The following is a 19,588-nucleotide window of genomic DNA, read 5'->3' as shown; positions in this document are numbered from 1 at the left end:
CGAAGTCCGAACTCCCCCACTTCGGATCCCCGGTAATTCAGGGGGATCCGGAGTTCGGGGGGAAATTCGGCCGAAGCGCGCCTTCAGGGATTCCCTGAAGGCGCGCGGGGGCCCTTTAAACTGATCTGAGCCTCCCAGCTGGGAGGCGCAGATCAGTTTAAAGGGCAGCCCGCCCCCCTTCAGCGGGCTCCGCTGAAGGGGGGCGGGCTGCCCTTTAAACTGATCTGAGCCTCCCGGCCGGGAGGCGCAGATGAGTTTCAATGACAGCCCGCCTCCCTTCAGCGGGCTACCCTGAAGGGGGGCGGGCTGCCCTTTAAACTCATCTGCGCCTCCCGGCCGGGAGGCGCAGATGAGTTTCAATGACAGCCCGCCTCGCTTCAGCGGGCTACCCTGAAGGGGGGGCCGAATTGGCCAAATTTATTCGCGAACTCCCGAACTCGCTGAATTCGGCCCCCCGGTTGCCCACCAGATTTGAGTTCGGATCCGTCCGAACTGAAAATCACCGAATCAGGGTAAATTCGGTTGATTTTCAGTTCGGACCGAACCGAATTGACAGCCCTATTGGGGAGCACTAAGAAGATTTGGAACCAGGGTGGCGGAGACAGATGAAAATGAACAAGTATAGTTCCAAGTTAATCGAATGGACACATCATATGTAAAAAAGCAAGTGACATTAATACAGCATATAGCAGTATTACGCACATTAAAGCTTTTGGTTCTTATTGAGTTCTTGCATTCAGAAGACTACATATTTTAAGAAGTCATAGAACAGGGTTAGTTGCAGAAATCCTGACACCATCAACCATAACCCTAATTTGAATTTAAGTGCAAGCACCTACCCTTAGCATTGATTGCCCTGACTTACACTGCGTAATCCGCCTTGAGTTTCAGTGAGAAAGGCAGTCTATAAATCTCACAAGGAATAGTTTAACAATTAGAAAGCTCAGTTCTAAATTGGATGACATGGTCACTTGCATTCCCCCCCCCCCCGAGTGTTTTTAAAACTCAAGAACCCTTTGGAAAGCTGTAAGGAACAAACTGGGGAGGGACTGCTTATTTCTTACCAACTCTTATTCTGCCCTTACCAACTCTTATTCTGTTTGAAATCGCTTGCACCATAGAGGCAAGGCAGTTTTCAGTAAAAAACAGAAAAAATGAAAGGGTTCAGAAAAATGCCATTTCTCCACTCTCAGCCTCCAAAAACTACTTGGTTTAAGAAAATAACCTCAAGGGAAGGCCCACAGAACTGTCAAGATGACCTTCCATTTAATAATTTCTCCTTATGTGAAAGGAGCCAACTAGGAAACTCAGGGAATACACAGGTGATACTTTTCAAAATTTGACTAGAAACACTAACTTATTAGAAATCAAATAATTAACTCCCAACCTTTACTAAAATTAATCCCAAACTGGTACTCTAAAACAGAAGTGCAACATCTTAAGTATTTTCCAATGTATGCAGAATCTGAGCCTTACAGGCCCAGTATTCTGCGTGCTTACTTGGAAGTGAGCCCCACTGAATTCAACGTAAGCTACTCCTTGATAAGAGCGATTAGGAGTGCATCCCTAAAAACAATTTCCTGGGAGTAAGCCCCATTGAATACACCTGAACAGGATTCAGAGTAGACTTGCTTATATTTGCCCAGTCTGATTCTGTTTCACAGACATGTTGGGCCAAACTGAATAGACAGCTGTGTACTCAAGTGCTCAGAAGCTAAAAGGGAAATAGATGAACTCAAATGTATATTTGGCTTACAAGCCATTGTTCGTAGTTACATTTCTAAAATGTTGTTTTCCATTTCCAGACCTTTGAATTAGCAGTGCTTGTTCTCTCCACCTTCCCAGAAAGAACACTGAGAGGCAGACACGGGATACTTCATGAATACACAGATAAGTAGGAAACATTACAGCTTTTGCTAGGGATAAAGACTAGGATGTTATGCCAAAGGCTTTACGCAAGGATGGGTTTTGGGGGGCAAAGAGCCCATACCACACAAGGGGTCTGGGAGGCAGCTTCACTAGTGCAATCACCAGAAAGCTCCTGACTAGGAACACAGATAGGCAAGCCAGATTTTGAACTGATGGAATTCAACCAAACTGTGAACAGACTAAAATAATAAAACGTGCACTAAACTAGAAATCTATAGAATATTTTAACTAAATCTCAAATTACATAATGACCACAAAGGAATTGTAAATGTGCAATGGGGTTGACAACTGCTGCATCTTAATTACACCCTCCTGAAAATGTGTTCTTTCCTGAATACCACTAGAGCAATCACATGATATGGTTTCTCACACACACATCTTCTATTATGTCCTTTCCCACTTTCAAGAAAATAATGATGAACACCTGAGCCCAACACAGTGCCAGCACAACCATAGCCATCCCCATGTTGTAACCATCACATCATACAGCCAAAGAATGGTAGAGCTATGGTCTTTTAACTGAACCATGGATTGTAGGAAGTTGGCCTAGTCAGGACAGTAGCTGTTTAACAAAGCTGTGCTGTGTCATCTACGTAATTTCATCTTGCTTCTCCTAAGGACTGCCATTTACATCCATCATTGCTATGATGCCTCTAGAGTTGCCACCAACTCTTGGGCTCATTATGTGTTTTATGAAAATATAATAGTTTTGAACTTGTAAAAGGATGCCAAACAAATAGGAAAGTCCACAGTCTGTTCCAGAAATGTACTGCTTTCATGAGAGTCTAATTATGATTCGGAAACTGTTTAACTACTAGCGAGAAGCTCTTACTGTGTATTTCAGAGCTAAGCTGGACCCTTATGTTGCTCTTCATTAAATGAACTTGCATCCAATAAATAAATGCTTTACCTGTCAAAGAGTAGACTGAGTTCTAACAATACTGCCGCCAGGCTACTTTTCAAATACTTGATTTTTCAGGCAAATAAAGTTGTTCCCACCCCCCCATGCCCTGTTCAAATTACAAAAGAACCGAACTGACAATATCCCTGTATTTTTGTCACTAAGCGTTAAAATCTCACACCTTGAGATGCCCTTTAAAAAAATTCTTACATATCTCAAATGGTTATTCCCCCTGCAATGTTCACAAAAAACTCTTAAGCATATGCATTCTGTAACTAATTTCAGCAGTTTTCCAAAAAAAACAGTATAAAGAAGTACCTAACAGCTGCAACCGGTCCTTGGCCATTGCCAAATTTGTCAACATTTTAGACTGGAGACGTCGAGCACGTTCATAATGATCACCTTTAAAAGAAAGTTAAATACTGTAGTGAAGACAGTTACAACAGTGCTGTCTCTGACTATTCAAAATGAAATACAATAAATGCTAAAAATTACAGCCAACTTTTAAAATAAAATGGAGCCAGAAGTGTCTAATACAGCAAGAAGCAGCCACGATGCTCTGCATGGTTACCTAATATTACAACAAGCCTGGACATGCTCTTCCTCGTTTTGGGACATCTGCACACACAAGAAAGGGATGCAAATGAGACCAGTACAAAGAGCATGTTCATGCCTGTTATATTTCTTCACTTAGAATTCTCCCCATTCAGATTTTCAAAATGCAACAACGGTGTCTTTCTGGAAAGATGTATATACTTCAAATTGTGTGTGTGCGCACCGTCAAGTCACAGCTGACTTTCGGGTATCCCATAGGGTTTTCAAGCCAAGAGACGTTCAGAGGTGGTGTGCCAGTGCCTGCCTCTGGCTAAGCATACGTAGGATTGGACTGTAAAGCTGCACTCCTATATACAAGTTCCATTACTTTTGTGTGGCTTACTTTCAAGTATGCACATGTAGGATTGGGCTGAAACCCACCACAAAGGCAACTTAAATCCCAATAATTTTTAGTTGGATTTAAGCAAATCCAAGCATATTTAGAATTTGTGCTGGACAAGTCAGACCCATACAACTTACTCCATTTTACTATAGAGTGTGGGAGAAAAGCTGAGTATCTAAATAAATGCATGCAAATGAGTATCACTACACAGGAACAAGTACTGTAATACCCAGATATAAGGGCTGGTATAAAATACTATGTACTCATATGCACACATATGGAAGCTTTGGGGAAGTTGGCATCCGGGAGCCATGAACCAACAAATCATGCTCTCTGTGCCTGGTATGGCCTTTCACCAGTAGAGAGCTCTAAATTACCTTCATCCTTAGGAATGTTTTTTCTACTTCCAAGATCACAAGACCTAGAGACGCCTTCGGGCAATATCTATAGGCTGTGCTAATTAGAGTGGAGTAGACACCTAATATGCATTGGTGCTTTTGTGTATCAATCTGCTTGTCAGCAGCCATGGGCCTGCCCCATGTGAATGCATAAATGATAGTAAGCTTCCTTTGTTTCTTGGGTGAGTAACTCTGCATCTTATTTGTGGGTTATTTCACCCCAGGGTCTCTGTTTAGCTAAATAAAGAACTGTTTTGCTTTTAACCTCCTCCTAGTTGTCTTTATTGGACTCTATGAGACAACCAGACACTTCAGTACTGTATTACATCAGGACCACATGTGCCAACGAGGTCAACCTTTACTGACCTGGATCTGCATTAATCCAGTTCAAACTGAATAACAGCTGAACCTCAACCAACAGATTTACTGTCTGAAAAGTTGGCAAGCCAACCGTTCCGTGAGTGGTTACTCACACAAGGATCTGGGGGACCTGGGTTCAAAGTTCCACCCTGCCCTGAAGCATGTTGGGTCGCCATGGGCCAGTCATAGTTGCAACGATGAAATGGGAGAGAGCCATGTATGCTAATCCTTGGTGAAGCATAAAAATGCATCAGAGATAGAGAGCTGCATCTTTAAAAAGCTGCTTGATGGGCAGTCATTAACATTTATTTACTTTTTATTTTACACAATTTATATCCCACCTCTCTGCCCTCTCAAGGCTAGGAAAAGCTTCCTCTCTCAACAAGCTGCTCTTGACATTAGGAAGAATTTTCTAACAGTTAGAGCGGTTCCTCAGTGGAACAGGCTTCCTCAGGAGGTGATAAGCTCTCCTTCCATGGAGGTTTTTAAGAAGAGGTTAGATGGCCATTTGTCAGCAATGCTGATTCTATGACCTTAGGCAGATGATGAGAGAGAGGGCACCTTGGCCATCCTCTGGTCACTGGGGGTGTGGGGTGGGGAGGTAGTTGTGAATTTCCTGCATTGTGCAGAGGATTGGACTAGATGACCCTGGTGGTCCCTTCCAACTCTATGATTCTTTCAAGAAAAAAAGCTGGCCTTAAATAATTTGGTAACCCTTTTTATTAGTTTGCCAACAAACGAAGCAACATATAACCTTAAGGAACCTTTGCCTACTTTGAGAGACTTGTCACAAGTCAAAGCGACAACAGAAAAAGAGAGAACTAGGGCTTTTTTATTTCAACAAAAATTATTCTAGATATTTTTGCTGAATTATTACCATTTCCCCTTTCTACCATATGGTTTCCCCTTTCAAATTTATTCTCCAGCCTAATTTATTGGAAGAAGAAAAAATATTAAGGCTTCCACACACACAATTTCACACACTCAAGGTTGGCTTACCTTGACCTGTAACTAGTACAGCTATTCCTTTCTCTAGTTCTTCAATTCCTTTTCTGTACCATTCAACAGCTTGTTCCTTTTGTCCTGCTGCAAAAAAATTGTAAATTTTTCATCATTAACAATCATCAGAACTACAGACAATGTACAAAGACTAATGTCACTTTCTATGTGTGACTTATTATGCAAAATTTAACAGTTATACAGCACAACCTTATCCATATAAATTCAGAAGAATGTCCCATTAAACTCCACAAGACTGACTCTCAAGCATGCACATGACAGCAAACCTAATAATTCTTAAGCGTACTCTTACAGTACCTTTCCAGTAATTAAAAATAAAAAGTCAACTTGTTATTCAAGATACTGGAGGGCTGTTACCAGAGTAAACAATATTGGACTACTATGGACCTACGTTGAGCAACTGAACACTTTATCCAATTACAGTATGAAGCTTGTTGTTGGCTGGTGCAATGCATCCCAAATGCATTTTTAAAAGATTTTATCTATGGCTTATCTTTTGCCTAAAGCGACACAGTTGACAAGCTTGGAGTTACTTTTGCAAGCAACAAGTCACAGCCCATCCTGTGACCTTATTCTCATGCTCTCACAAGACTAGCAAGTCCCACAAGTTACAGCACCAATGGTAAAGCCATTCAGGACAGCACATCCCCAGAGAACACTATTATATAGGCACCACTGGCAACCAATGAAATAACATTTACACCTTTGGGAACACAAATCTGATACGCAGTGCTGGCAAAATAAGAGGAGGGAATAAAGAGGAGAGATGCCTGATACCCCAGATGTACAAGCCAAACAAAGAGACCAATAAGGATGGGGCAACACAAAGTCTCTTTCTTCGAGGGAGGCTCTGCTGTGAATCCGAGACTCCACCCACAAGCCGTCAATGTCAACACTTCTCCCAGAGATATCGACGCTTGCTTTCTCTTTCTAAGCGCATCCACCACCACAGCCTTGCCCTCGGGATCCAGGCAAACCCAGATGCCTCTTCCCGATTAAGGGTGACAGCAATTAACATTTACTCCTCGTTCTTATCGGAAAAACCGCTGTTTGCTCCTCGGCCACTTCAATGTACGCATACAAACTGAACTCAAAGCATTTGGAAAATTTTAATCAGTGGTCATTAATGCATGGGAGATTCTGCCTTGGATTTGCCCCTCTCCAGTTGTACATTTTCCTCATCCGAATTTCCAAAACTGTGCATGAGGGCTTATTTTTGAGTTCTGAGAACTCAGGTGGGGAAAATGTGCATGCAGAGAGGGGCAAATCAAGGCAAATCTTCCCATGCATAAATGGCCACTAGCTCTTCAGGCCTCTCAGGCCCATAACAGGATTTCTCTTTCATTTTAGGGCAAACTGTCCGGTTGTGAGTCAAATGTGAGTGCACATTTATACGGCCATTTATGCATGGGAGGTTTTGCCTTGGATTTGCAGTTCTCTAGGTGCACATTTTCCCCATCCAAATGCTCAAAACTCAACAATAAGCTCCCATACAGAGTTCTGAGAATTTGAATGGGGGAAATCTACGAACACATAGGCCATTTATGGATGGAAGGTTTTGCATTGGATTTGCCACTCTATAGATGCACATTTTCCCTATTCGAATTCTCAAAACTCTTCATGGGGGGCTTATTGTTTGCCATGTATGCGTGGGAGGTTTTGCCTTGGATTTGCCACTTTTTAGATGCACTTCCCTCCATCCATATTCTCAAAACTCAACAATAAGCACCCCCATGCAGAGTTTTGAGAATTCAGATGGGGAAAATGAGCATCCACAGAGCGGCAAATCCAATGCAAAACCTTCCATGCATAATTGGCCATTATTGAGTTGTGAGAATTTGGATGGGGAAAATGAGCACCTACAGAGTGGCAAACCCAATGCAAAACCTTCCATGCATAAATGGCCGTTGTTGAGCTGTGAGAATTTGGATGGGGGAAACGTGCATCTAAAGAGCTGCCAAGGCAAAACCTTCCATGCATAAATGGCCGTTGTTGAGTTGTGAGAATTTGGATGGGGAAAACGTGCATCTAAAGAGCGGCCAACCCAAGGCAAACCCTTCCATGCATAAATGGCCGTTGTTGAGCTGTGAGAATTTGGATGGGGAAAATGTGCATCTAAAGAGCGGCCAACCCAAGGCAAAACCTTCCATGCATAAATGGCCGTTGTTGAGTTGTGAGAATTTGGATGGGGGAAACGTGCATCTAAAGAGCGGCCAACCCAAGGCAAAACCTTCCATGCATCAATGGCCGTTGTTGAGCTGTGAGAATTTGAATGGGGGAAACGTGCATCTAAAGAGCGGCCAACCCAAGGCAAAACCTTCCATGCATCAATGGCCGTTGTTGAGCTGTGAGAATTTGGATGGGGGAAACGTGCATCTAAAGAGCGGCCAACCCAAGGCAAAACCTCCCGTGCATCAATGGCCGTTGTTGAGTTGTGAGAATTTGGATGGGGAAAACGTGCATCTAAAGAGCGGCCAACCCAAGGCAAAACCTTCCATGCATCAATGGCCGTTGTTGAGCTGTGAGAATTTGGATGGGGAAAACGTGCATCTAAAGAGCGGCCAACCCAAGGCAAAACCTCCCGTGCATCAATGGCCGTTGTTGAGTTGTGAGAATTTGGATGGGGAAAACGTGCCTCTAAAGAGCGGCCAACCCAAGGCAAAACCTCCCGTGCATCCCCGGACCCAGCGAAAAGCCCCAGCGGCCTCGCTTCCGACTGAGCATGTCACCTAGGGCAGGCCCGCCGAAAGGCAAGACTTGGCCAGCGTGAGCGTGCGAGGAGGGGCCCCCCGCCTTCCTTCCACCTCTCCCCCACGGAGCCCCCCGCCCCCCCCTCCGCTCACCGGCCTCGTCCTCGTCGATGCGCAGCGCCGTGGAGATGCACTCGAAGGCGCGCTTGTGGCAGGCCCTCACCGTCTCGGGCGCGTCGCCGGCGCCGGTCCTGCCGGCGGCGCCTTTGGCGGCGGCCATGAGGGCCCCGCCGCGGGACAGGCGCTCGCACACCCAGGCGAAGAGCAGCCCGAGCTGGAAGGCCAGGAAGCGGAGCAGCGCGAAGGCGGCGAAGAGCGGGTAGGAGAAGTAGTAGAGGTTGCGCTTGTGAGGAGAGGCCGCCGCTGCTGCCGCCGCCGCCGCCGGCTGGGGCTGGGCTGAGGGAGGCGGCCCGGCCGGAGAGGAGGGCGAAGGGGAGGCCCCGGCGGCCCGGGTCGGGGAGCTGGAGCCGGCTGAGCCCTTCTTTTTCCCTCTCCCGCCCGGAGAATTCATTCACCGCCGTCGCCATAACCCGCGGCCAGGGACTGACGACAAGCCGCCGCGCGACCCGGCCATCGCGGAGGCGGCGCCCCTTTCGCTCAACCGCCCCGCTGCCCCACCCCCGCCGGGTCTGCGCAGCGACCGTTCCTGAATAAGGAGCGCCGTAACAGTTGCCCGTTTCTCGCAGGCTTCGGTGGGGGGGGGGGACTATTGTTAACAAGGCGCCTGCGCGGGGTAATGAAGCGACAATAGGGGGCGTGGCCCACAGGATGGAACAGTGGGAAGCCGCGGCCGGGCTGCCTGAAGCGGGCCCTTAAGGACGAGCAACGCTTCATGCAACGGGGCCTTTCGTGAGGCACCGCTTATTCCGTTAGATGCGAACGGCAATCGAACTGGCCGTCCTTCTTATGGGGCAGGAGAGCTGTTGAGGCAGCGGGGTGCTTCCTTCGCGAGCCTTTCAAATGTCTTCACCCAAAGACTACAAATCCCATCATGCAATGCTTTTTATGCAACGAGCTAAGATGCAAGTGGCACACCAGGTGAGGCAATGCTAGGCTGTTACCGCACTATGTATTCCCAGCGATGTATTAAGATGTGTTATGTATTCCATATTAACATACCACACCCTCATTAGCACATTATCTTGATACTTACAGGACAATGATTAGCACATTACCTTTGATACTTTTTGCAGGGCAATGATTCAGCTCAAACCCAACCCCCTTTCTGACTATATATTACTCTTCCTACACACTTGACACTGAGAGACACTGTCCTTCAGTGTTACTCCTCTGAAGATGCCGGCCACAGCTGCTGGCGAAACATCAGGAAAGAAAATACCAAGATCACGGTTACACAGCCCGGATAACCCACAAGAACCAATGAACTCTGACCGTGAAAGCCTTCAACAATATTTTGATGTATTAAGAGTTTGGAAATGTTATAAAAAATACTGTTCGCATTTTGTTTGGCCCCTTTAGCTGTGAAGACGTCTTCCAACTATTTTTTAGCCGTTGCATCCAAAACCCTTTTAAAGTGGTGTTTTTTATAACATTTCCAAACTCTTGATACATCACTGGGAATACCTAGTGCGGTAACAGCCACAGCCTCACACACCCCTTCTAGGATGCTTTGTATGGAAGCGATGCACGAAGCGGCCTTATACAGAATCAGACCCCTGGTCCATCAAAGTCAGTATTGTCTACTCAGTGGCTCTCCAGGGTCTCAGGCAGAGGTCTTTCACATCACCTACTTGCTTAGTCCCTTTAACTGGAGATGCCAGGGATTGAACCTAGGACCTTCTGCATGCAAAGCAGATGCTCTACCACTGAGCCACAGCCCCTCCCATTGCTTCATGGGAGTTAGGGTTTATTTTTCCCTCTCTCGGCTGATATTGTTTCGAGATGCCTGGGCTAGTAGGGGAGGTGGCCTGGTTACTAGTGGTGCCAACTGTGGGTTGTGAAATGCCTGTAGATACTGAGGGTGGAACCTGGAGGAGAGGGAACTTAAGCAGGGTATAATGCCATTTAGTGCACCTCCAAAGCAGCCATTTTCTCCAGAACATCTCTGTAGCCTGGAGATCAGTCATCATTCTGGGAGATCTCTAGGCACCACCTGATGGTTGGCAACTTTACACTTTCTAGACCAGGGCATCTACAGAGTAGCAAATCCAAGGCAAATGCCATTTATGCATGGGAGGTTTTGCCTTGAATTTGCCACTCTTTAGATGAACTTTCCCCCATCCAAATTCTCACAACTCAACAATAAGCCCCCCCGTGCAGAGTTCTGAGCATACGGATGGGGAAAATGCACATCTACAGAGTGGCAAATCCAAGGCAAATGCCATTTATGCATGGGAGGTTTTGCCCTGGATTTGCCACTCTCTAGATGCACTTTCCCCCCATCCAAATTCTCACAACTCAACAATAAGCCCCCCATGCAGAGTTCTGAGCATACGGATGGGGAAAATGCACATCTACAATCCAAGGCAAATGCCATTTATGCATGGGAGGTTTTGCCTTGGATTTGCCACTCTCTAGATGCACTTTCCCCCCATCCAAATTCTCACAACTCAACAATAAGCCCCCCATGCAGAGTTCTGAGCATTCGGATGAAGAAAATGCGCATCTACAGAGTGGCAAATCGAAGGCAAAACTTCCCACGCGTCAATGGCCCCCCCCTCGCCGCCGCCTACTCAGGAGACCTCGCTCCGCTCGCCCTCCCGAGTTCTCTCATCGACGCAGGCGCACTACAGCCGCCGAAGCGCGACGTTCTCCTTTACGGCGGCCGTGCGCGACAGCCCGTTCTGTGCGGCTAGCTCCGTCGGTTGTTTGGCTCGTTGCTCCGCGACCGGCCCTGGGTTGCCGTTGGCGTCCGCGGCCCGAGATTGCCCGGATAAGAGGAGGTGAGGGAAAGCCGCCGCCGCCCCGCCCCCCCCCCGCGAACTGAACCGAGCGGGGCGCCCCGTTTCACGCCCCGAAGCCGCAGGCCGGGGGCGGCCAGGCCGGTGCCTCGGTTGATGGGGTCCCAACCGCTCCCGCTCTTTCTGCCCCTGCGTTCGGGTTATTCCGCGCGTGCGGAAAAGCGCCCGCTGCCGTTTTTTGTTTGAGGCCGCGAGGGTTCGCGGGGCCTCCTCCGAAAGCGGGGGGGGGAGGGAGGCAGTCAAGCGCCTCTCTTCGCACGAGGCGGCGGGGCTGCTGCTTGGGCAAAACGGGCAGGGCGCGGCGCGTGGCCAGTCGGTCCTAGACTGCAGTGCTCTGCCCGCTTAACCGGGAGGGCGATCCGTTGAAGTCAGTGAGATCCAGGTAAAGTTGCGTAGGATTGGGCTGCGGGCGATCATACCCTCGAAAGCAGGGGTGGGGAACCTCCCCCCCCCACCCCCCGCCAAGGGCCATTTGGATATTTATAACCTCAACAACTTAAAAATTAGCCGACCAAGCCCCAAGAAGGCAGCTGCCCCAGATGACACACACACACACACACACCCCGCGCGGGCAAACAGGCATCCAGCCAGCGGCGCACTCGCCCACCTGGTGGCAAAAGATGGTCTGTTGCACCAGCCAGGCGTAGCCGTCCAGCTGCGCGCCGGAGTTGCTCCTGCTCTGCATGGTCGGGGCCGGATTCTACAGCCGGCTCCTGCTACCTCCGCCTGCAGGGGTGAAATGAGGACACACTGGCTAAGAACTACCCCCCTGCCCTGCCCCCTTTAACCCCTCCATTGTCGCCACTTCTGCCCCCAGCCCTCTTGTAGTGCAGAGGGACTACGTTTCTCCGTGGCCTGGGTGGGAAAGGGTTAATACAATTTCTTGGGCGGTCCTAGCAGCTCCATAGCTAACGACTCTTCTGCAAGGGGGAGAAATGGTTCCTTTTCTCAGCAAAACAAACTCACATCCGCCTTGAATAGAGGCTATTCCTGTCCGCGGGAGGGGGTGGGCCGCCAGTCTTAGATCCTTTTGAGCTAGAGATCTGCTGGGACCCGCGAAGGGCCAGACCAAATGATTTCATGGGCCTTAAATGGCCCCCGGGCCTGATGTTCCCCACTCCTGATCAAAAGCTTCTTTCACCCTACTTCTGACTTGGATTTACTCTTTGAGCGCAGCCCTCGAAGACTTAACAGTGCTATCCTAAGTAGAGTTACTACCTTCAGAGTCCACTGAAGTCAATGGGTTTAGATAGATGTTGTTCTCTTTAGGATAGCAGTGTTAAAACTACTCCTGTGGACTGCTGAGCAAAACCGCTGCGCAAGAAGATTTATGCTGCTTCTGCAAAACATCCGAAAGGTTGCACATTTGCAACAACTTAGGGCTTGCACCCATGCAACAGTGGTGTAACTAGTGTGATAATAGTAACACATATGCTGTGTGCAACCTGGGCAGGAGTACAGAACATGCATCAAATAAGTGTCTTGAGATGGTAATAGAGGGATGAAGATGAATAAATTGAAAAATAATTCAGAGAACACAGACCATGAAGGAGTTGGCTGACAGGGAAAATGCCTGATCTGGATTCCTCCCTTGAGGACTAGGTTTATAGGTTCAGAATGCTGTTGCGTTTGGCCCTGCTTCTGGTATCAGAGATAGCAGCAGCTTAGTTTTGTTTGCTTCCACAACCAGCTACATTTGCAGGGGGAAAGTGCACAACACCTGATTCCCACACACAATTTTTCTGGCTTCAAGCAAAAAAGGGATGATTTCTAACAGTTAAACCACTTGATGTTGGTATGCAATCTTATATTGTAAGTCAAATTCAAGATTTAATATGCAAAAGTACAGCTGAAAAATGCCTCCCAAAGACAAAAATTGAACCCATATGAAAAGATACTTGTGGCAGAGTGTTTATAATATTTGGACCCAAGTATAACAATAATTTTTTTGACAACCGCTTAAAATTACCAAGTTGTATTTTTCATATCAGCTTTTTAAATGTATCATAGTGTAATCGGTATTTTTTTTCTTCCAAGCCTACTTTATATTTGATAACTTCTGCACATCATATCATGGACACAGAACAGATTATGGAGAGCCAGCCACAGGTAATATTAGAAACTTTAATTCTATTGTTTTGTGTGTTTTTAAAAAGAAATTTCATTATTTTTATTTTGTAATTGTGTGGTGTTTTTTATAGGTTCCAGAAAATCCTCATGCAGAATATGGTCTTGCAGAAAACGTAGAGGTAATTAAGATTTTCTTGGGATAATAATGATTCTCAGTTGAAATTAACCTTGAGTTAAGCTTTATGAATTCTAGCTCTGAGGGAATGAGGGCACGAAACACACCATGAGTCACGATAGCACATCTAGTTTAGCCACACAATCATTGGTATTTTTTGTAAAAAGAGGTTGAAATAGTGGCACTGAATAGGTGAGGGGAGCCTGCTTTATTGGGACTCAGCTTTACAAAGCTCGCAGCTCAGTGGATCCTGGCAATATGAAATCAGTTTGAGCTGATATTACACATAGAATGCTTTGGTACCTTTGCATGACCTCTTCAGTGCAAAGTAGCTTAAGTAAATCCCATCAGCAATATTTGCTGTGAGTCAAGCCATGAAGTGTCAGTGTGTGGGAACATTTTTATTTTATTTTGGAGCCATTGTCAGTCATAAAAGAACCTTTGAAAATGTGTACTTCCCCTCTTTATGATCTTTTTGGGAGAGCACCCTGACTTCACTCAAGAAGTAAAGACAGTATAACATGGTGATCTTTGGTTATTTTTTAATGTTGCAATTCAGAAATTCATGGCTTCGTATTTTCAACTAAAACATTGGATTGCTGTCTTTATGTGGTATGCGTTTAAATTCTTCAGCGGATAGCAGAAAATGAAAAGGCTGCTGCAGAGAAGACATCAAAACAGAAGGTGGATCTTCAGTCGTTACCTACACGTGCCTATCTGGATCAGACAGTTGTGCCTATCTTGCTACAAGGTCTTGCAGTGCTTGCAAAAGAGAGGTATGGTACATATCCATTTTTCACAAGATCATTTGTCTTTACTGACATAGTTTTTGCTTGTACAGCAGCTGGCGTGGCAAATCTGTATTTGGAATGTATAATTTCTGTAGGTGTCACTCGTACAACTGAATGCTCCTCTGTTAAAAAAAATCTCTGTGTAGAAACTGTTACGTTGGGGATAAGGCAAGGCTACAGCTCTTCTTCTGACATGTTAGTTTTCTATGTGCAGGTAATTTTTTTTTAATGGTGGTTTTGTTCTTGTGACCTCCTGTGTGCAGGCTTGCCACTTTTATATTTTGTTTCTAAAAACGAAATCAGTGCAGAGGCCTCATTTTACACATTTTTTTATTCCCTGTGAAGCTCTTTGTCTTGCTCTTGGGTGTTCTTTAATTTGATGAGCTCTGATTATCCAGTTTCGGACTGATGTTGAGGACAAAAAGCTTAAAAGGAGCTATAATAAGGGGGATGAAAATCAGACTGACTTGTAATAAAAAGAATGCAATCAATTTGACATTGATGACATGAAAGGTATGTCCACAGCAGTTATTCTCCTTGCTCTTGTGTGTGACAAAGTGAGCTGCTAGTAGACCTGTGTCTCCCCTACTATTTGCAGGAAAAAAATCTGTAGGAAGGTAAGGGGCAGCCCAAGATAATGGCTGCATTCAGAAGTCACAGATAGGTTTCTTCCTTTCTTTTTCCGAGTGCTTCTGGGTTTGGGAAGGCTTCAGTCAAGCTACATTTCTCCGTGATGCTTTAATGTAGACAGCAGGGCATATTGGCGTTTGCATCCTCCCCATAATTCTAGATTCTAAATTGGGATTTAACCATGGTTAGAAATCCAATCTGTGGGGAAATTCCAGTTCACCTAGGGTTTGCAGGGGATCGTTTGAAGTGTTTTTAATTGCTTTAATTGCTAGGAAGCTTTTAATTGCACTCTACAGGAAGGGCAACGGGATGGGAGATATCTGTATGCAGTCACTACATTCTCATTCCCCCTGCTCATTTTTTTTGCTTCTTGTCCACAGACATGGATAAGTAGAAAGCAATTTTTATCTTTTCTCTACGAAATTAGGAGAGGACTAGAGTGGACATAGCATGTCAGTAAATCACAGTGCTTTCCTTGTATTTTCCAGGTTTAATGCTAAATGCTAATGCTTTGGTTATAAAATGAATTTATTCTATGGATTTGAATAGAATGAATGACTTTTCTCATGAATTTAACATTATATTAAAATAGAAGAGCAGATCAAATGAACACCTAAACATCTGTCATTTGTATTTTTTCAATGTAGCCTGGAAAAAATTAACTTAGAAAAAGAAAACAATATTACTACTGCTGATTATATATCACTAGACAATCTACTGAAGAATGGGCAGACAAACACGTGTGATATTAAATCAAAATTCTGGCTCAGATTTATAAAGCTAATGTTTCCCTGCTTAGCCACTGGCTGTTTTCCTCCTATGTTAGGTGCCAGCTTTCAAAGTATTAAAATAAGATGGTTGGTGATCTCAGGTAATATAAAACATGTTTTACAAATCTTTAAAATCTACTAGATGCTTAATGTTCTTGACAATGTTAAAAAATGCCTCTGAATAGAGAGTCGGGCATATGTTGTAACCAGCTACATTAAGTGAATTTGTGTAGCTAAGAGATGGAAGACAGAACTTAGAAAAACTTGTTTTCCTTTTATTGACTATTAGGAACAAATAAAAGTATTTAAGTTAAAAGAATTATTCAAGTAATGCCTGTGCTAAAAAATAATCACTGTTCCTTTAACTCTCCCCTCAGGCCACCAAATCCTATTGAATTCCTAGCAACGTATCTGTTAAAAAATAAGGCACAGTTTGAGGACCGAAATTAATTCCTTTGGAAGACGACCACTTGACTGCTCAGCGTATATGCTTAAATAATCATGAATCATTGTCTGATGTATAAATCCTACCAAAACCAAAAATGTCATTCTCATACCACTTCTTTAGCCTTTTTTTCCAATTATTTAATAAAGTACTTTACATTTTATTTGTACAGTTATTTTAAAGTAGCTTTCAAACCTTCAGAATAAAGTCTGGAAACTTCAGTTGGGTGAAGACTTTAAATCTTTCCAGTAAGATGTTTCACTGTGGTGTTAAAAAAAAATCCTGCATGACAAGAGAGATAGTCAAGTCTCAAATGACTTAGTCAAGATTCTTGTCCTCCCAGTACAATATCTGCAGAAAGAAAACATACTTTGCCCAGTAATATAGTGAATGGCTGTAGCTGTAACGTTTCAGATTATTTTCAGGTACTTTAATTGCCACTTAAATTTCCTATGTGTGTATGCTAGGAAAAACACATTCAGTGAGTACTTGGGAACATTTATGTGATTATGGCAGTGACTCAAACTCCATTCAACTGAAATAGTTATCAAATACATATAAAATTAAAATATGTTCAGCCTATGTTGCTACTCACAAGCAAATGGCCAACCACTAAAGCTGTTTTAAGATGGGAGTAATATACTCCCAAAGGAGCCTTGTGGCGCAGAGTGGTAAGCTGCAGTACTGCAGTCCAAGCTCTGCTCACGACCCGAGTTCGATCCCGACGGAAGTCGGTTTCAGGTAGCTGACTCAAGGTTGACTCAGCCTTCCATCCTTCCGAGGTCAGTAAAACGAGTACCCAGCTTGCTGGGGGTAAAGGGAAGATGACTGGGGAAGGCACTGGCAAACCACCTCATAAAACAAAGTCTGCCTAGTAAACGTCGGGATTTGACGCCACCTCATGGGTCAGGAATGACCCGGTGTTTGCACAGGGGACCTTTACCTTTTTAAAAAATATACTCCCACAGCAATCCACAGACCATGTAAAATGACATCACTGCATAAGTTGCAATGGGTCATCCTCTGGACCCATCTTGGCAATCCATGTGTCTGCCAGGCCACAAGCTGTTCTGCCAGCCAAGGTCCCTACAGTGTGGTTGCCCATACCTCCACCTGGGGAAGGGGCCACCCAGTACTGACCTGGGCCCTTGCCTGCCCATCAGTTTTCACTTGTGAGACACACAGCTGTTCCATCCACTGTTTTTGTTGGTTTGCCATTAGTTGCAGGAACTGTAGTTGCTTTTGCGCCTGGGCCTGCTTTTCCATTGCCATCAGGACATCTGCTGTGGGGTAGATGGCTGCCATCTGCACTAGGGCAACTCCCCCCACTCTTGACTTTTCCTTTCAGTGTCCCAATCCTTCCACCTCCTCCGGCCAGGTGTATCTTGCCTCTCAAGAGTAAGTGCTCTGGATTTAATGGCCCCTCAGTTCCCTCCCCTGACTCGCCTACCAAGGATGTTTATGTTTGGCCCCTCAAGGGTGGGGAGGTGACTAACATCCACTGAGGCATTTACAAGGCACACTAGTGACATGGGCAGAATAGCCAACATACAGGGGTTCTCCTTTTGGGGTTTCAGAGTCACCAGCTGGAATGGGGCAACCAGCCTGACCACATTATTGGATCAGGAACTGAGTTGGGTCCTCCAGGCAAGGTCTGCGTCAGTAAAAGGTATATGTTTGACTAATAAAATTTAAGGTATTTTATTAGAATGGATTAGTAAATAAAAGGCTTTGTTTTTTAAGGTTAAAATATTTCAGTTGATAATTCTTAATTATATTTAAAAATTTATGTTACAGCTTTCCTTTAAGTGCATATTGAATGTACTTTTGGATGTACTGAAGGAAATATGGGAGAGCTGTAATGAATGCAAACCATTTTTAGAAGCAACAGTCATATTTAATCATTACAATAATACACTAGAACCAAAATGGCTTTATCTAGAAGACTATCACAATAATGGCATGTCAAACTATCTGTCCCAGTGATTCTAAAACCGTAAACTGGTACCAGAAGTACATTGTCACTCTCTTGTAGTTGGGTTGCAAGGCTAGGAAATACGCTGAATGGTAAATCTGAGTTTTTCTGCGTAGTGTACATAATGGCCATGAAATATAGCCTCTTGTTCAGTAACACTGTACATTTATTAAATACTAAACCTAACAAAACAAACTTAGTCAATGATAACTGATACAAGATTCCTGTGTTTTATATTGAGCAAGAGAAAATGTGTATAGTGACTTTGCAAGCTGGCCCTGGAAAGTAGAGCCGCGCTTCAAAAAGTCTGAGAACCACTAACACACTTCAGAAAAGAGGAACACACGCTGATGTATCTAGTTCTGCTTTTCACGCGATTTCCCCATTACTATCCAGCTTTGCAGACTTTTCTAGCATGCTGAAAAGCCTATTTCTTTTCACATTTTCTTCCAGCAGGTAATTTTTTTAATGGCAGTTATTAATTTGTTACACTTTACAGATGGTGATGTAACTCTAATAATCTAGTTAAATCTCTGGGCACTGCAAGCAAATGAATGGCCAGGAGAGGGAATGCTTGAGAAAAAACAGTGTCATAAAAACAACATTGAAGGGGGTTCTATATATGTCCCTTGTTTATAATGTGACTATAAAGTCCACTTACCTACCACCAATATTTATCTATTCCATTACCTATACTTGCTTACTCACATGTAAATCCCATGCTATTCAATAGGGCTTACTCTTTTTCAGATTGCTGTTGTTAATGGTCCAATTATCTAGTTTGCTTCCTGATTGTGGATATATACACCGTAGAGCCACAATTCTCTCCGACCTTGCTTATAGAGATATTTGGAGCAACACTGAAGATGTGAAAACATGTAAATCAATTCTCCAGTGCCTATGTGATTTATGTTCTTCCTTCAGCAAGTGCTATGCATCTGGGATTAAGGGGGTTGGATTCTAAATCTACCTCCTTCCCCCGCCCCAGCCCCGCTCTCTCACCAGGCCTGCTGTTCTGCCACCGCAGAGTTGGGGTTGGGGGAGTGAAAGAGAGAGTTGGGATAGGTGGGCAGAAAGAGAGAGCTGGGGTGGATGGGCAGAGAGTTGAGATGGCGGGGCAGAAAGAGACAGTTGGGTGGTGGGACAGAAAGAGAGAGCCGGGGCAGGGTGGCAGAAAGAGCTGGAGTAGGAGAGCAGAGAGAGAAGGGGTGGCAGGATGGAGAAAAAGTGAGAGGCAAAGAAGTCGGCGAGGGAACAGGTGAGGGTAATGCCCCCTCCCCGTAAGTTTTTGCAGACCCCACTTGTTCTATTTACCTTTGAAACAAAGATAGATTTTATACTGACAACAGAATTCAGAATTTTTTTGTTACAGGTTCAAGTGAAGGGGGCACTGCAGGACACAACAAACACAACATTGTAATATTTGTGTTCACTAAACTAGTACTGAAATCCTTACATCTTCCAGCTTCTTGAAAGAGTTTTAACAATCCTTGCTAGGGATGCGTTCTTGGAAAAA

General features: G+C 44.9%; 2 protein-coding genes and 1 non-coding gene across 6 annotated transcripts in view; 1 reads left to right on the top strand and 2 right to left on the bottom strand.

Moving 5' to 3' along the window:
* SPAST (spastin) overlaps window positions 1-8,892 on the bottom strand; it is a 44,377-nt gene extending 35,485 nt beyond the window's left edge. For 2 of the 4 annotated variants that reach the window (XM_056852941.1, XM_056852943.1), the window contains exons 1-3: window positions 8,389-8,892; window positions 5,525-5,611; window positions 3,149-3,232 (exon numbers count right to left, since the gene is read on the bottom strand). In XM_056852941.1, the coding sequence (XP_056708919.1) occupies window positions 3,149-3,232; window positions 5,525-5,611; window positions 8,389-8,806 (589 nt within the window). In that variant the 5' untranslated portion in view covers window positions 8,807-8,892. The remainder of the gene's footprint in view (window positions 1-3,148; window positions 3,233-5,524; window positions 5,612-8,388) is intronic. The other 2 variants (XM_056852942.1, XM_056852944.1) reach the window with 1 other exon arrangement.
* DPY30 (dpy-30 histone methyltransferase complex regulatory subunit) lies at window positions 8,591-16,260 on the top strand. The gene is made up of 5 exons (XM_056852945.1): window positions 8,591-8,614; window positions 13,254-13,325; window positions 13,418-13,465; window positions 14,095-14,237; window positions 16,030-16,260. The coding sequence occupies exons 2-5, from the start codon at window positions 13,290-13,292 to the stop codon at window positions 16,100-16,102; spliced, it is 300 nt and encodes a 99-aa protein (XP_056708923.1). The 5' UTR covers window positions 8,591-8,614; window positions 13,254-13,289; the 3' UTR covers window positions 16,103-16,260.
* On the bottom strand, window positions 10,065-10,136 carry TRNAA-UGC (transfer RNA alanine (anticodon UGC)). Its single transcript has one exon. It is a non-coding gene; the product is annotated as a tRNA-Ala (tRNA).
* Window positions 16,261-19,588: the final 3,328 nt, after the last annotated feature.

Source organism: Euleptes europaea, chromosome 7 (assembly GCF_029931775.1).
Source record: "Euleptes europaea isolate rEulEur1 chromosome 7, rEulEur1.hap1, whole genome shotgun sequence".
Taxonomy (NCBI): domain Eukaryota; kingdom Metazoa; phylum Chordata; class Lepidosauria; order Squamata; family Sphaerodactylidae; genus Euleptes; species Euleptes europaea.
The sequence above is the reverse complement of the archived record's forward strand: the minus strand, read 5'-3'. Positions and strand labels throughout refer to the sequence as shown.

What these genes read in the sequence shown, in the direction of transcription:
- DPY30 (XM_056852945.1), top strand. Translation starts at nt 13,290, where the DNA reads ATGGACACAGAACAGATTATGGAGAGCCAGCCACAG. An exon ending in GTCTTGCAGAAAACGTAGAG is followed by an intron (nt 13,466 to 14,094) that starts GTAATTAAGATT and finishes TAAATTCTTCAG; the next exon opens with CGGATAGCAGAAAATGAAAA. An exon ending in GCAGTGCTTGCAAAAGAGAG is followed by an intron (nt 14,238 to 16,029) that starts GTATGGTACATA and finishes CTCTCCCCTCAG; the next exon opens with GCCACCAAATCCTATTGAAT.